Source organism: Neolamprologus multifasciatus, chromosome 6 (genome assembly GCF_963576455.1).
Source record: "Neolamprologus multifasciatus chromosome 6, fNeoMul1.2, whole genome shotgun sequence".
NCBI lineage: Eukaryota > Metazoa > Chordata > Actinopteri > Cichliformes > Cichlidae > Neolamprologus > Neolamprologus multifasciatus.
In genome coordinates, this window is record NC_140444.1 from 32,541,079 (window position 1) to 32,559,164 (window position 18,086).

The 18,086-nt window shown below is 40.6% G+C and overlaps 1 protein-coding gene across 4 annotated transcripts; it reads left to right on the forward strand.

The window, feature by feature from the left end:
* Positions 1-4,017: 4,017 nt before the first annotated feature.
* On the forward strand, positions 4,018-17,941 carry LOC146517421 (uncharacterized). 4 transcript variants are annotated; one of them, XM_085162652.1, is made up of 11 exons: positions 4,018-4,165; positions 10,621-10,679; positions 11,213-11,423; positions 11,527-11,638; positions 11,747-11,837; positions 12,261-12,345; positions 12,441-12,574; positions 12,651-12,852; positions 15,005-15,089; positions 15,197-15,269; positions 16,078-17,941. In XM_085162652.1, exons 3-11 carry the CDS (start codon positions 11,333-11,335, stop codon positions 17,056-17,058), a joined length of 1,854 nt encoding a protein of 617 aa, XP_085018778.1. In that variant the 5' UTR covers positions 4,018-4,165; positions 10,621-10,679; positions 11,213-11,332; the 3' UTR covers positions 17,059-17,941. The 4 variants fall into 4 exon arrangements, with proteins under 4 accessions (XP_085018778.1, XP_085018776.1, XP_085018775.1 ...); XM_085162650.1 differs by lacking the exon at positions 4,018-4,165 and adding an exon at positions 8,918-10,370; XM_085162649.1 differs by lacking the exon at positions 4,018-4,165 and adding an exon at positions 8,918-10,165 and having other exon boundaries at positions 10,489-10,679.
* The last annotated feature ends 145 nt before the right edge of the window (positions 17,942-18,086 follow it).

An 18,086-nucleotide genomic window follows, 5' to 3' on the forward strand; every position in this document is an offset into this window, starting at 1 on the left:
CTCTGCCACCTGCGCTGTGGTGGCAGAGCAGGTCAGCCACTAATCAGAAGGTCGGTGGTTCGATCCCTGGCTGCCTCCTGGCTGCATGCCAAATATCCTTGGGCAAGATACTAACCCCATGTTTGCCTACTGGTGGTGGTCAGAGGGCCCGGTGGCGCCAGTGTCCGGCAGCCTTGCCTCTGTCAGTGCACCCCAGGGCAGCTGTGGCTACAATGTAGCCTGCCATCCCCAGTGTGTGAATGCGTGAATGACTGAATGTAGTGTAAAGCGCTTTGGGGTCCTTAGGGACTAAGTAAAGCACCATACAAATGCAGGCCATTTACCATTTAAAGTCAAAATTCCTCCACAGCTTTATTGGAGATAAAGTATCGGAATTTCAGGAGTAGGACCACACCTCCAAACATGCTCCTTCCGGTTCTTTTTTATATATTTTCCCCCAGTTCAAGCTGTTCATTCTCGTTTACGTGCAAACAGGGTCCGTTCTCGGCGAATACCTTAACACAGCTTATCACTCAGGAGTAACATAATTTTACTCACCTTTCCAGTCGTTTACAATCACCCTTTCGTCTGTCGACGCATTAGACGAAGAACTACTTAGCTCTGCATTTGTTGTTTTCCTCCCCAATCCAAGAAACACACTGAACGTCATGGCAGCACTTCCGAGAGACCGAATGCTGATGGCCATCCCGGGAAACTTCCTAGCAGTTTTTTCGCCACCTGACATACGATCTGTTATGTCGATCCATCCAGTCGTCTTATCTCCGCTAAATCCAGTCGAGGATACTGAAGGCGTGTGCTGCTGAACTCGGGGAGCCGCTACAACAAATCTTCAGCCTCAGCCTGCCACTGGGGAGAGTACCTGCCCTCTGGAAGACCTCCTGCATCACCCCGGTCCCCAAAAAGAACCGGCCCAATGAGAGCTGAATGACTTCCGACCGGTGGCACTGACGTCACATCTTATGAAGACTCTAGAACGGCTCTTCCTCAACCTCCTCCAACCACAGGTACAACATTCCCAGGATCCACTACAGTTCGCCTACAAGGCGGATGTCAGAGTGGAGGATGCCATCCTGTACCTCCTACACAGAGTCCACCCACATCTGGACAAGGGAAAAGGCACGGACAGGATCCTGTTTCTTAACTTTTCCAGTGCCTTTACTACAATCTGGCTTTCTCTGCTCCAGGAGAAACTGAACAGGATGCAGGTGGACCCCTGCCTGGATGCTTGGATCTCCGACTACCTCACTGATAGACCACAGTACGTCAGGCTGAAGGACGTCACGTCTGACACAGAGAAGATGACATTAAAGAAACTGCTGGGCATCCTCTGCACATGGCCATAAATAACCAGAGGAGCCTATTAGGTGACAGGGTGCTTCTCCCAAAGTCAAGAAACGTCTTTGTCCCACACACCATCAAACTCTTTAACTCCTTGTTGGAGGGGAAACAGGGGGACAAAGGAGGGCGGGAACAACTGAGCTGTAGTGCTTTTTTTTACTGTGCAATATTTGTAATATTTTTTATATTCGACTGTGCAATAATCAATTTGCAATAGACTCACTCAAATGTGCAATCCACTGGTATTCCTATTTATCCCTATTATATATTCTGTATTTATATATGTGTATATTTATGCTCATACCGTTACTCTCATTCCCTTTTATTTGGTATTCCAACTCTGTAACATGCAGCTTCTGTCGGTGCTGTGCTACTGGAAACTGAATTTCCTGGAGGAACCCACCCGAGGGATTAATGAAGTGTCATCTAATCTAATCTAATCTAATCTCATCTAATCTAATCTCATCTCATCCCTTCTTGCACCAAGATGCCAGGTTCTTTCATTATCCTTCATTCACAGCAGCAAACGCAGAAGCAAGTGTAGCTGTTGCTGTTCTGTGAGTCTATGGTGCATGTGGTGTGATATGTCCATGTAGAAAGGACGGCACTGTGACGACTTGCCCGTACTCTGGGCTCCCTCTTTATTCTGGCAACTGGTACAAAGAAAACAGCACACAGTCGTCATCAACAGTGTGAAAAGCAACTGCAACATTCAGTTCACCAGCTTGGGAGTATTTTCCTTTTTTTCCCAAACATAACACTTAACAAAAGACTAATATATATTTTTCCACCACAACATCGATAAAGTCTTTCTTTAAAAGTTCAAGCTGAAACCAAACCTGTGATCATAAAGTGGCAGTATTATTTATTTATGTTTCTCCCTATGGTAACTAAGAGATGAGAGACATTATATCTCCTTTTTCCTAACCAACAACAACAATAACATATAAAAAGAGCTTTTCTCTTATAAAACTAAATCATTCTTCATCATTTTTTTATACAACAGCATCAACTAAAACTTGTACTTAACAGCGCCTACCTGGTACAAAGAAAATAGCATACAGTCGCCATCAACAGTGTGAAAAGCAACTGCAACATTCAGTTCTGTTAACAAGAATTAGAACTTCTAGGGCCCTTCAATTGACCCGTCACCCCACTAGAAAAATGATGGTATGACGGTATGACAGATTACCAGTCCAGCCCTGTGGGGATTACACATTCCTCCCTAGCAGCTGGTGACTGTATCGAATTCACTATAGTAGACGGCTCGTCAGCAATGTAATCATGACATCTTGTGAGAAACCACGATACTGTCACGTCATGACACGAATGTCAAAGTCAATAAAAATCATCAAAGTCAACCAAGAAAATCTTTGATACTTGACATCAAAGGCAAAATACGGGCAAGACTGCATTTGGTGCCTAGTTCCCACATTATCCTTATTACTATTATTAGCTAAAGCCACTAGCCACTACCTTAATAATGGCTGAACAGATGGCCAATGTGCCTTCACATAATGTTATTTTACGCTGCTACCCTTATTTCCATAGGGTTTCCTCAGTAGATGGATTCTTGTGCTTGATTTGGCAAAGATATAGTCCCAGATGCACCCCCTTACGCATCCCTCTAAAGTTTCCTGGTGACCCACTGGGTAAAATGGTAAAATGGTAAATGGCCTGTATTTGTATAGTGCTTTACTTAGTCCCTAATGACCCCAAAGCGCTTTACAGTACATTCAGTCATTCACCCACTGGTGATGGCAAGCTACATTGCAGCCACAGCTGCCCTAGGGTGCACTGACAGAGGCGAGGCTGCCGGACACTGGCGCCACCGGGCCCTCTGACCACCACCAGTAGGTAATCAGTAGGCAACGGGTGATGTGTCTTGCTCAAGGACACAACGACCGAGACTGTCGGAGCCGGTGCTCGAACCGGCAACCTTCTGATGACAAGACAAACTGCCAACTCTTGAGCCACGATCGCCCCTGCTAATTGCTAATAATAAAACAACTGACAGTAACGTATGTGCCAGCCAGGTTAACACTTGTAAAAGTAGTTGTTGCATCACTCCTCCCAAAGTGTTGTTCAGTGTAAACATCCTCTACTTCAGCTATTAGTGAGGGGAGGCGACGTCTGCCTGTCTGTAGCACTGCTGTGTAAAGTTGTGTGTCAGCAGGTGTGTTGGTACTGACACTGTTGCAAATAAGTATCTAATCCAATAGTAATTTTTAGTAGAAATTAGTAATGAGATCTCAAGCTTCTCCCAGCAAGAAGACATATTTCCCAAGGACTCTTTAAAAATAGCCTTAATAAAACAGAACTTATTATTTAAGTTTGAAAAGTCAAGAAAAAACAAAGACATGAAATTAAGGTTTGTGTGGCTGTTTAAACTGTTTAAGCACTGCTTTTGAAATCGTACTACTTTCACTTCACTTATTTCACAGTCATAGTAACCATGAAACATTTTTAACACATAAAGAGTTTCACTTTAACAAGTCTACAAGGTGCTGTTGTACCTGCCGTTGGTGGCTCACATGTTAAGTAACTTGATAAAGAGTACAAAGGGGATTGAAAAACTCACATACTCATAGTGGCTGTTTCATTCTCAGATATGAAATGTCAAAATATGTGACCAACCATATCACTAAGTTACTGCCATCAGTAAAAAAAAAACAACCAATGTGCGTAGCTTCTTCTTTTCTTTGAACTCTCTTTCAAATGTCACACTAGATACGAAAGATATAAAGAAGTGTTATATAGGGCAAAGGTAAAGCCTGAATTATCTTACAGACATGGAAATGACAGAACACTGAACACACCCGGACTGGTAGGTTCTTAATGTCACTTATTTTTATTTTATTATATTTTAGTTTAATAGGCAGGCAGTCTAAGAGCAAACTGCTCTATTGGGATGAAACAGAGGTCTTAAAGATAAGCTGGGGCCTGATTATTAATGACTTTGTATGTGAGGAGAATTTAAATTATATTCTAGATTTAACAGGGAGGCAATAAAAGAACCAATATGGGGAAAATATCCTCTCTCCTTCACTGTTGGTGTTTTAGGAAGTTGTTAAGACTACTTGATAATAATGAATTACAGCTCATTATCAAAAGTATTGATTATAATTTCACCTCTGCACATCACACAATCAATATGTGCTTGGAGTGCAGACTTTCAGCTTTATTTCAAAAATCAAAGCAAAAGTTTTGTATCTGTTTATTATCTGGTATTAAAGACATTTCTATACATCACCCAATGCTGTGTGTCCTCCACTGAGATGCTCTGCTAGGCCTTTACTGTTTGTGGGTCTCTTTGTCGTCAGTTTTATCTTCAGTAACTTAAAAGCATGCTGTATGCAGTCCTTGGAGAATATCCTTTCTTTATTTGAGAAACTCTTGGGTTGTTATGCTTTTACATCCATTATCTATTTGCATTATGAAGTGCTGGCCAGCCAATTCTGCAGCATTTGGCTGATTCTGAGCTGAGAGTATAAACCTGTACACTTCAGAATTTGTCCTTGCTATATCTATCAGCAGTGGCATCTTCACAGTGGCCCTGAGCTCATGAGCTGTATCTTCCCTTCTGCATACGTTTGTCTCGTCATCCTTCTGGTCCATCTTGGTTTCTCCTAGAGTCGTCTTCTCCTTCTTTCAGCTGCTTGGTTTAGAAATGATCACAGTGGATCATTGGCCTCCATTTCACCCTGCCCCGAGCATCCAGACTGTCTGGATGTTAGGACTCTTTTCTTCCTATCTTCTTGTTTTTCTGCCTTGCAGCTCCATCTTTAACATCTACTCTCAAATATCCCTCCTCTGCACATGTGCAAACCATCTCAGCCTTTGTCTTCAAACTGCTTAAGCTGAGCTGTCCCTCTGATGTTCTCATGTCGAGTCTCATTATTCTGGTCACTCACAGTGAAACCTTAAGATCTTCAACTCTGCTACTTGTTAGTGCTACCATCTCCAAACACATCTCCAAACACACGGGGCGATTGTGGCTCAAGAGTTGGGGAGTTCGCCTTGTAATCGGAAGGTTGCCGGTTCGAGCCCCGGCTTGGACAGTCTCGGTCGTTGTGTCCTTGGGCAAGACACTTCACCCGTTGCCTACTGGTGGTGGTCAGAGGGCCCGGTGGCGCCAGTGTCCGGCAGCCTCGCCTCTGTCAGTGCGCCTCTGGGTGGCTGTGGCTACAATGTAGCTTGCCATCACCAGTGTGTGAATGTGTGTGTGAATGGGTGGATGACTGGATATGTAAAGTGCTTTGGGGTCCTTAGGGACTAGTAAAGCGCTATATAAATACAGGCCATTTACCATTTACATACACACATAAACCATACAAACCAACTTGTAAAGCTTGCCTTTCACTCTAGTTATACGTCTGTCACAAATCCTTCCTGACACTTGTCTCCACCCTGCCTGATCCCAAATATTTAAACTCATCCACCTTCACTATCTCCACTCCTTGCACATGTCTCTCTCTCATTCACATGCATTTATTCTGTTTTGCTTCTACTGACTTGCAGTCCTCTGTCTGACATCTGTTGAGCTGTTTTTCAGCAGGAGGCTCACTGCTCCTCACTGATAAGCTCTTTCCCATAACTTCATGGTATGGATCATCAGCTTTATCCTTCTGTAGTTGCTACTGCTTTAGACAACACTGTCATACTTGAAAATGACCTCAGACATCCTCTCATTGTCCAGGATTGTGTTTAACAATGTGATCAGCCATTTCCTCCGTACTAATCATCTGCACTTACTGATTCACTAACTCTCTCTAGATCCTTTACCACCTGTTTGAAGCTGTGGCCTCAGATGCCTTTCAACCACTCGTGTAAAGAAAAAACACCTAATAAGAAAGGAAGGAAGGGAAAGCAGACTTTCTGGGTAGTGAATGACGTTTTGTGTGTTTTTTTATCAGTGGAAAGAAAATTGTTTTCTGTGAAGAGAAGGGGGTTAGGATGTGGTTTGAGCCTTTAGTGTGTATTTGTGGTTATCTTGCTTCTGACTCAGTGAGGCAAAAAGAAAGCGATAAGAGAGTGTCATCTTTCTCACTTTTTTCTTGTAATGCGTTAGGGGAAGTCCAAAAGTCAGAAGACGATATAAATAAAGAGAACATATGCTTCACAGCTCTGTGAAAATGATAAGAACCAGTTAGAACACAAAGATACAATTTTTTAAAAATGTCATGGTCAATCATCATGACACTGCTGGGCTAATGAAATTTGCTTCAGCTGTGGTTTTCTTGCATTTATACTTAATGCACCATGTTATTAGTAATCTGCAGGCACTTTAAAGGTCACACACTTACCTGGCCAACTCATCTGCATCAATCATCTGATGTAGACTAAAGAATGAAAAGACAAGCAGTGAGAAACCACAAACAACAAACAGTGGGAAGGTTGGTGTGACAGTAATCAGAAACATGTTTCTGGAGCTGGAGACACTTACAAACAGGTACAGAGTGAGGAAGAGGCCAGACTACAGGAAAGAGAAGCCACACAATGATCACAGATGGGATCACAGAAATGCATGGGAGGAGAAAGAAAGGAGAGCGGAAGGAACGTGAAGTGGAAGATGGCAGTGCCAAAGACTTGATCTGAGGATATTAAAAATAAATAAGATTGTCCGAGGGTAATCACAATGAGAGTACTTGAGGCAGAGGTTATACTAAATTTAGAGCTATATAAATCTAGATTTATATTGATCTATTGTCTTTACATAGTATCGATTCAAGAAGCTCAGTATTGTCTGAAATATTTAGACAATTATGACTTTAAGCAGTGGCGGTCCTAGCCTGTTTGGCGCCCTGGGCGAACACTCCCTCTGGCACCCCCCCCCCCCCCCCCACACACACACACACACAAACAAAACATATTAAGGATTGTACATTAACATAAAACTGTTGTATACACACACACACATGAAGAGAAAGAGAGTATGCAAACGGCTGCCAAACAGCCATCATAATTCGTCATACATTGAGAACAGGACAAATCAACAATTGACAGTGACTAATTAATATTAAAATCTGTAACATAATGTATTGTTTGGAGTTTAGTCTGTTACTGTTGCTATTTTTACCATTTCTTCTTGGAGCAGCTGTAATCCACATAATTTCCTTAGTGATTAATAAAGTATTCTGATTCTGATTGTTTCAGGATGACCGGCCATTATCCAATCACACATCTGCTTACCTGCATCTTTTGCTCGTTTCTCCTCCTCTTCTTTTCTCTTTTTTCTAAACTGAGGACCTGATGGCTTTGAACTTTTCTTGTCCATCTTCCATTGGTTTTAATTTTGCACTCCAGTATGAACACCCATCCCCCAACCCGAGGATCACCACAACATAATCTAACACACCTACACCTTAGTTCACAGATTCACTTTGTCTAGGGTGCATTTCTGAGGTTTCAAACAACCCAGGATTCAAATCATGAATACATAATGGACTTGGATTTACAACATTATAAATCAAATGTGCTCTATTTGGAAGTATTAAACCCCGATTCTTTTGTCCCCATGACAGAACAGAGAAAACCGACTCATAGTGTGTTAAAATATGGATATTTCTTTTATTCATTCATCTTCCGGAAGAGAGAGACCTCTGCACAGCTCAAACGCCAGTTGCAAGAGCTCTCTAACATTAGAATCATAAACTGTGGCTCATATAGGTGTTATTTTGGTACTTTACACCTCACACAGTCTCAAACATTGCTTATATGGCAAGTTCCTCATTTCAGTGTCTTATCTATTAATATGCCTGTGCACTAAAACTTCCTGTTTTTCAGTCTGGCTGAGCACTTAGTTTGTGAGTTAAAAGTGGCCTTGTTCTACAAGCCTTTATTAAAGTACATAAAACAATATAATGAGCAGACACACATTAAAAATATTTCTCTTATCCCTAACAGAAGCAACTGGACCCCCTCCCCTTTCGACGGCTTGTGTGTGAGACTTTAAATCATCAAACTGTAAATTTTAAATTGTTATTGATCCCTTTACCCCGAGTCCTAAAGTGTATATTTATTTTCTTACTCTTCTTATATTTATTGTTTGTTTACTTGCACTATTGTAACTGGAGCCTCGTCGTCTCGTCTCTCTACTGGACTGTAGCGGAGATGACAATAAAGTTTACTTTGACTTCAGCAGCGAGCAGGCGCACCGAAGGCTCACTTTTCGTGTACAGAATTTCGAAAAAACATCGGTGCAAATTATAAGTCTGTATTATAATGTCTGGTGTTTTCGTGTTTGTTGGTTTGTTTTTATTTTGTTTAACTTTGCGAGTTGGTTATTAGATGCTGCTACAGCCGGTCAGAAAATCCCCGCCCTCTCCTCTCTGCGCCGCAAGCAGCAGGTGCACCTCGCAAACGAAGGGCGCCCTTGCTCCCAGCAAATGGGCGATAGAAAACCGATCGGTGCTTATGCCATTCCCAGTATGCGCTGGCATGACGTCGGGGCAGCACGAGTACGAGCATTTTTTTTTGCCGATGCCCGTGATGCCGCCCCCCACCACGATGCCGCCCTGGGCAACCGCCCGTGTCGCCCGTATCTAAAACCGCTACTGACTTTAAGACACGCTTAAATTGGACTAAATGAACATTTTGTCTGGCCTCAAAGATAACTATAGCTGGGCTCTGACATCACAGCAATGAAAATGCATATGCAGTACTTTAGTGATATTGTTGAAGTTAAGCATGAATAAAGATGAGTGTCAGCACAGAACCTCGTGAAACCCCATGATGAACTTTTTGTGTTTAAGTTCTATGAAAAAATTGGAATCTGTCTGAAAGGTTTGAATGCAGAGGATTTCAGTACAGGAATAAACAAAGAGCTGCTTCACATCAAACACTATGTGACATGTTTCAACCATTGGGTAGATTTGGCAGAGTAAAAGTTCAGCTTCTCTACCAACACTGAGGAGCAGATCAGGTGGTCAGAACATTTGCATGTGCATAGACCAGATAACAAAGCAAATATAATCAGACTCACAACATAATGTACCACAATAAGTTTCTTCCTTCATGAAATTTATCTTGGCTTGATTGGGTCTCTTCTGTTTTTTATCTCTTGTTTTTTTCTTATTCTGTACAGTTTCAGAGCTTTTATCTTGTTAAAGTACTGAATGCCACGTTGTCACCTTGAGCACCCATGAGCGCTCACTACAGAGCCTCCCAGTTTGCATGAAAGTTCGATATTTATAACAGTAGATCAGGAAGGAAGTGCACCTGTTACAGAAACCATGAACTGCTTTGAAACATTTTTGTGAGTTGCAGCACACAACTGAAAGCTTTGAAAGCTCATTTTAAGAGGATCAGTCAGCATAATTTCCTCTTTCACACCTTTTATATCAACTTGAAAAGCTTTGAGCAGGAAGTGAACCTGTCAGATTAATGGAACATTTGAGTTCTCAGAAAGATCCACAGTTTTTGTTCTATAGAAGATGTGATCTGAAGATCTTCTTTATGAGTCTGGCTCTATGTTTGGGGCAAAGCTGGAGTATCTAATGTGACGTGATATTGATTATGTGAATGAGAATCTAAACCGACTTCAGTACTATGCTGTTTAAACTTAATATGTTTGTATTGAGCACTATGAAAAGAAAAGTTTGTTTGAAATGTGTTCTTGCAAAGATAAAATGCTTAAAGTCAGTTAATGCATAATGTGAACACATTAGGTGAGGATGTGGGTGTTTGTGGGTCAGCTTGCTCTTGGCTGCAAAACCACAAAAAGCACAAATCCACACAAACACACAGTTTAAATGTCAGTGTGGTCCACATGCAAAGGGAGCTACTGCTAATACTTAGAAATAGTGCAGTGTGTGTGTGTGTGTGTGTGTGTGTGTGTGTGTGTGTGTGTGTGTGTGTGTGTGTGTGTGTGTGTGTGTGGTCAGAAATACAACAGGGTGGGGGAATTGACAGGCTGTACTAAAGTCAAGGAAGATGAAAAACTGAAGCAACAACCCAGAACAGCCAGTTTCCACCTGATACTGCATGTTTGAAGTTATCAGCTCAGAGTTATACAGACAGGAGCACTGAAGGTACTGTTATATACAACCATTTATAAGTTGAAGAATTAGATGAAACTAAAGGGTTACAAGGCTTCAAGTGAAACTCTCAAATGTTCGTCAGAAGAGCTCTGTGGGTTGTGATCGAGAGATGATCTAGATTTGTGGCTGTAGTTCTGGCAGTGACCTCACAGAATTCACCTGCCTTTTTTGTCTTGTCAGTTTAGTTGGTTACATTTGATACGTAAACAAAGTAACACCCTCATGTGATGCTCTTTGACAGGATATCAGGTGAAATTAAGTCAGCAGTTGGAAGCAGATCAGTTGCAGCTCAGCCAGCAGGTAAGTGTCACTGACTGAAGTCTTTTAATGGACAGCGTCTGTGCTTTAATATACAGCTATTATTATTTTTATAAAATAATTGTATTATTACAATTACAACATTAAAAATGTTTTACTGAATGTTGTTCAGTTTAAGATTAAGTGCAAATTTCTTTTGTGTAAGAAAACATCCATGAGATCAGGTTGTTGTTATTTATGTATCAGTTTTATTTGATTTGACATGGTGGAGCAGATCAAACCAAGTGAACACAAACCGAGCAGCCAACAGTCTGTGAGGTTGTGGTAGAGATGCATGTCTGAAAGAAAAGACCACAAATTCAACACCAATGGAAACATTAATTTTTGAAGCGCTTCATTTAAATTATGATTTCATTTCAATTTCATTTTATGTAGATGTCTCCAAACCACAATAACAGTTGCTGAACAGCACTTTGTATTATATATGTATTGACTGTTTGGAGAAATAAAACTGTGTCGTCTCTAATCATGTTGCTAACATGGTAACATTTTATTTTATGTGTTTACCTTTGCAGGATGACAAGAATCAGAAAGCAGTCAGTCAATACCTAAAGCAACTACAGTCCTTCAAGTCTTCCAGTCACAGTCACGAGTCACCATACCAGCAGCCTCTAAGAAAGACAACTGTCGACTTAATGGAGAGAAATAAGAAAAGCCTTTCCCTGTTTATTCTGCTGCCTGTGCTGCTGCTCTGCAGAAGTGATGAGTGTCCCAGGCTTCCAGAGAGTTAGTCTTTATTCCTCTTTATTCATGTTTAACTGATTTTAAGATCTGTTGTTTGACATATTTACTCATTTTCATTTAATCTCTCCAGTTTTAATTCTCACAGATCTCACTTGCTACACAGACTACAATAGAAACATCACCTGTTTGTGGAACAGCAGATACGTGTCTGATGACACTGCATGCACCATACATGCTCAATATAAATCCAGCTACATGTAAGGAGCTCAATCACAAAGAGAAATCCTCAACACATAATACTCAGAATACATAAATCACACCTGTCATCATGTGCACCAAAAAGAGATTAATACTGTTTTTCTCAGTTCTTACAGCGCTTCCTGTGACCTAAGGTCTGTTGATGTCTCCAGACCAGCCCTAAAGAAGTGCTCCCTGATCTTTAAAGATACATACACTGTGAGTGTGTGGAAAAATCTAGTTGTTTTCAACACCCTGGGATACAATTATGTCCTATATTTTAGTTGAATTATGGGTCAGCGCTAATATTCTGCAGATGGCCTCATGGCAGTCATTGCATCCTTCACAATAGTTTGACAAAATCAAAAGGCTAATATTTCATTTTACCTGCTACCTGATGCACTCAGGTCATCCTCTGTCTAAAAGAAGCTTCATCTCTTCTCTTTATGCTGCTCTCTGTTTATACCAAGTCTATTATCTGATTGGATATTTGTGACTCCGATTTTGAATTTAAAGTAAAAATTGAAGTTTGCCAAACAGAAACTTATATAAATAAATTAAGTTTTCATTTAATTTATTTTTTATGAATAAAATTAATTTACTGCTGTCATAAACAGTAAATATTTTTACATTGTTTTTCAGTTTCAGTCTTTCCATGTGTTGTCCCTTAATCTGAGCTGCAACCAAATGAAGAGTTTAATCACTTCTTTCAAGCCATCCTGTCACAGTGAGTGTAATCTACAGTATAAATACTGGCTCTTTGTGATTTACAGTGCGAGCTATTCATGGTGAATTAAAACAACTGTGTGTGTGATCTTGCAGTAAAGGTGAATCCTCCTGCAGAGCCAAAAGTCAACTTCACGTCTGTTTCCTGGTTGTCCCAAGTCCCTGAACATGAAAGGATCAGTTCATACAGAAGTGAATTGCAGTGGAAGAAGCAGGATCAGTCATGGAGTGTAAGTTTAGATTTTATGACACAATGTGAACAAGTTTAAGTTGAGATTGTGAACCCCGCACTGGTTTCTGTGTCAGGATCCCGCTGTGCAAAAACCTGACATTCAGTGCGAGCAGGAGTGCAAGGCAGAGCTGAAGCCAGATTTGCTGATACAAGGCGAGAGATACGAGGCACGAGTTCGTGTGCGATCTATTTTTCAGCAACGCGAGGGAGCCTGGAGTGACTGGAGCCCCACTGCATCATGGGAGTCACCAGTAGGGAAAATAAAACCACCATCAGGTACATTTATCTCAACATGTTTTGTTTAACATAACATACCAATGTCAAAACCTTTCCAATTCATTCATGCTGAGCATGATTACTGCAGTATGGAATAATTATGTATATGTGAAAAGGTTGAACCCTTTAAAGCCGGTCGGAGCGGGCACGCTCCGTTTTCCCTAACTATTTTTAAATCCCGGTAGCACTGCAACCACGTAAGCTAGCGCAATCATTTTTTTTGCATATGAAACCAGAGGAGTTGTACTTGCATGGTATGCCATCAGCTTGTCCTAGGTCCCGGCTTCCTTCCACATATTGCTTTGCAAAAATTGCATAAAAAGCACTTGCAGCAACAAAAACATAATATTCCAGAAACAGGCTTTGCCAAACCGATCAGCTGTTCATAACACTTCCTATGTTGGAATAGACGTCAGCACGAACTATCGCATGTCCGCCATGACTTGCCTGAAACCGGAAGTGACGTCATTTTCGCAGAAATGTAGTTTTTTACCATCAGTGCCTTGTAAGCCTATAGTGGTGTTTTTAAAAGTTATGTTTGACTTTATGACTTTCTGTGTCGTTTCTGGGATAATTAGAAGTCAAATTGAAACGCTGGAAATAGTTTATTTTGATGCTGTTTTTTTGCAAATTTGCACTATAATATTTATTTTTGTTTTTCCTGCAGTATATAAAAATTGGTGTATTTCAAAACTATGAAGGCACTCAAAATAAATTTCCTGTGGTGGGAAACTATTTTGTGCAACTTTTTTGTATTTACAGTTTTGAGAGATAAGCCTCTTAAATTTCTCTACCTAGAAATATATGTAAAAAAAAAAAAAACGATTTTCAATTTTTTTGTAGTTTATTGCACTTTGTTGCAATTTATGTAATTACTATGCACTTAATGCATACATATTATTAAAATTTGGGCTATAATGGTTGTATTGATGTGTAGCAACTTGAAATGCTCCCAAAAATGGCTCTACAGCATGTAAAAATATAATATAAGCTCTGGCGGACTTGGTTCTATGGTAGGTCTTAAAGGGTTAAAGTTTGAAGTGTGTTGGTGTGTAATACACAACATAGAGGGGAAGAAGTCATTGTGAAAAATGTCTGATGCTGTAATTTAACTCACAACCTTCAACATACAAGGGAAAAGTGAAGGAGTGGTAACTGCCACTCAGCCACTAAGGGAGAGGGGAGAGAGAGAGAGAGGGCTGGCTCTCAATTCAAAGTCAATAGGACTGATCTAGGAGTGGTCTGTCTACAACAAACACTCGTTAGCTACCAAAGAAGAAGATAAACGGCAGACAACAATAACACATACTACCAATATTACAACTACATTAATTCTCAGATTCAAAACATCAATGTCCACATCTGGACTGTTTCCTTGAGTTGATCAAAGTGTTTAGTTTCCATTCGGTAGTTTTTCATGGGAACATAAAATATGCAGTCCATATGGGGCACCAGTGCAAAGCCTTGAATGGGCTAAAAACCAAAAGAGACTTATCATACAGGTCCTACAACAATTAAAGGGTTGTCATATCAACAACTCAGCAGCTTCATGGCACTGGCATGAAGCTGCTGATGGAAATAGTTAGCTGGTCTTTACTGATGAATGCTTACAGAGCAGCTACAGCAACAACAATACTTTCTTTTCTGATTCAGTCAAATATTACAAACTCACAGGATGGGCCTGTAATGACCCGAAACATGCAGCAAAAGGAACAGAGATGTTCATAAAAGGACAAAACGGTCACATGACCCCAGCCCAACATAGCGTACTTTTCACTTAGTGAAGACAAAAGAAGAAAGATCCAGAAACAAACAGCAACTGAAGGAGGCTGCAGTAAAGGGAAGAAATGGCATTTTGAAGGTTTCTGACTTCAGACAGTCACATACAAAAGATTTGCACTCATGGATTAGTAATAATAATTAAATCGAGGGCATAAGTGAAAATGTCTGTATTTTTGTATTCCATGCACTTCATGCAAAATTTATCCTTAGTCTCTTGATTAATAAATCACAGTCACATCTTGATCTCTATTTAAATTCACTGTATCGGCCTGCAGGAGAAAACTTGTCTGTGTCTCATGGACTTGGCTGTATGACCCAGTTTTCTCATGTTTCTGAGCCACTGTGACCTGTTCTGTCCCGTATTTTTCAGGTAATACGTTTGTTGTTCCTGTAACGATAGTCGGTGTGGTGGTGTTGCTGGCAGGCCTGCTCTTAAGCACTCACAAAACCACCCGGTACGTGCACACAGACACAAGTTTCTATAGCAAATAATATTATTATCATTTCTTCTCATTTGATGTAGTTATTTTCTGACAACTCTGATTGATCTTTAATTTTTTAGGGTTTACATAGTAAAGAAATTCAAAGGTCCACCCATACCAGACCCAGGAAAATCCTTCCTGCGAGAAATCCAGGTAAGCATATGAACCGCAGATATTTCCTCTGTTATAACATGTTATTATTCCATGCATTAGATAATACTGTGGCCACTTCAGGGCAGTAAACATAACATTTATGAAATACTGTGGTGAATTTGTTTGGAGTAAATTAAATTATTACCAGATATTCAAAGCTGTGTTTTAGCCAATAGTTTTAGTGCAATAGTGACTCTTCTTTAGGGTAGGGTTAAGAGTAGAGTGCTTCATCACAGTAATATCAGATGCTGGATAAGTTCATGGGAAAGTCTATTATACAATGATTAAATTTTCGTTCAGTACAGTTTTATTCATGCAGCACCATTTAACAACAACAGTCACCTCACAATATTTTCTCTGTTAACCTGTTGCCTGCTGGGAACAAGACTCACTGTATAACCACAGAGGTAGACTGCATCAAGGTCTAATTTTCATGTCTAAAAATCTTCATTTAAAAAAACTCTGTAAAGTAGCAGGGAGCTACAGAGAGTTTAATGAGTCTAAAAGCAAAACAAAATAAGCTAATGTAGCTTTAAAAGCAGACCAACACAACATGTACCATAAAAAGACAGAGCATTGCAGATAGATGTGAACTCTGTGGGAGGTGGAACCAGACAGACAAAGTGACTCACTGATCCAGCCACAGACTTATGACCTTTATGATCCAAGCAATTCAAATTCACTAAAGTTTGAGTGAAGCACCCCAAACACCTGATGCTTTCCTATTTAACTGATTCCATTAAAGTGAATATTTTATATATTTCAAATCTTTCTAATCTCTTCTGTTCTGTGACTTTCTCTCCTCCAGAGTGGGTTCCCCAGTGAATACTTTCACTCCTTCTTGAAATCAGTGGAAATGATCACTGTAGAATTAACCTCAACTGTTGATGCTGCTGTGGCCTACGAGCCAGATGAGAAGATGGTGTTGAACAAAGGCAGCTATGACTCCACCAGCTCCACCTTCACTAACCCAAGTTACTCTGAGCTTTGTAGCCCTCCTCCTATTTCCTCACTCACTGCTGGGAATCTGAAGCCCTGTGCGGCTGACACGCCTTATGGCCCGGTTGGTGCTCAGGGCGAAGGAAAAAGCGCAGAACAGGAAAGCGATGAAGCGAGAGAGAAAGAAAAGGAGACGTTAATGTTGCTGCTCAAAGGCAGCAGTAACAGTGAGCCAGTGCAGGTGATTTCAGACTACGAGAAAACTGAGAGGCTCGACAATGATCGATTTAGGCTCCAGAGTCTAGATTCAGGCATGTGCAGTTGTGAAGAGGTCAGTGAAGAGAGCATGGAGGCAGATAGCATCAATATGACTGATAGCCATGATGAGGAACCTGAGGCTGAGGAAGAGAAGGAGGGAGGGAATAAACAAAAGGCAGATTTTCAGAGGCTGTTTGGAAGCAGCGGGGGTGTGTTTGGCAAGTTTATTCAGGTTTGTTCTGATTATGAGCGAGTGGAGAAACAGCAGGCTGACAGCCCGGAGCTTCCCAGCTTGGATTCAGGTGTTAGCAGTGGGGGAGAGGAGCAGCTGAGTCAGGATGAGGGCATGGAGGATTCTGATAAGTCCACTGAATCTACATGCTTCCTGTTTCCACCTCATCCTTCCAGTGCTTTACCATGCTCCCTGCTCTCTTTTCCACAACTGCCTCTGAACTTGCCTGGGCCACGTCTGAGTCCAGCGTTGCAGCTCCAGCCAGGTCACATGACACAGGGGTTTGCTCTGATGTCAACAGGCAGGTCGGTGGAGCCCTCTGGTGATGGATATATGCCAGTGAAACAGGAGGAGGGCTGAGAACAGACAGCAGGCTCAACTAGCTCAACTCCTGCAGCGGAGTTTAGGCCCAGACACGGCTAGTGACGTCAGACTTAACGACCGGATAAGTTCTCAGGAAAATGTATTTTCCTTTATCTTTTATATTTAAACAAAATAATTTTTCATATATCTGAACTTTGCACTTAAACTGTTACTGTTAAAAACAAAATGCATTATCTAATGAGAAACTAAACTCAAATTAATAATAATGTGGTTATAATAACAAAAGTGTTTGCGTTTATATTGTGGTTTTAGTGAGATCATCTAAATGGCATGTAGCTTATTGTACTGAAACAAATGTTGGTAAAGGAATAAGTTCCAGATAGCTGAGTGTGTGAACTGATGTAATTTAGAGGGTATCATGATAATCACATATTAACCATAACCAGGATATTTGAAGATGAAATGTCTAGATGTAACCGATCATTAATAGCATAACTGACCTATATAAGAGCTTGCATTTGTTTTATAAAAATAATTTTACTTTTAAAAATATATATATATATGTATACGTCTGTAATGGAATGGAAGTATGTCAATGACAAATAGTCTAATAGTTTCCATCATTGTTCTGATCTTGGTTTCCCTGTATATAGACCGTCATGTCAGTCGTAAAACGTGTTGTTTACTGTGATGAACTTCACAATAAAATAAATGACAAGTGTAAATAACTTGTGGGCCTTTTATTTTTAAAGTTTAATGTAAACCGAAGAAAAGATTTTACATGAACATTTTCAAAAAAATGTGCTCCTGATAATGAATTGATTTGCAGAGGCAAAATTTAAATCAGTGTGGAGTGAGAAACTCCTTAGTCCCTGAGATAAAGACACTCATACCTCTGTGTGTAGTAGACTCTTGTTTGCAGGGAAAACTAACTCTGGAGAATAGAGACTGTAAATAACTTATTATTCCCTGCAGTCCTACCTGTGCAGGCAGTTGCCTGGGTGCACTGCTGTTGCTTGGTGATGATTTGTGATACCAGGTTGTGTACCTGACTCACTTTTACT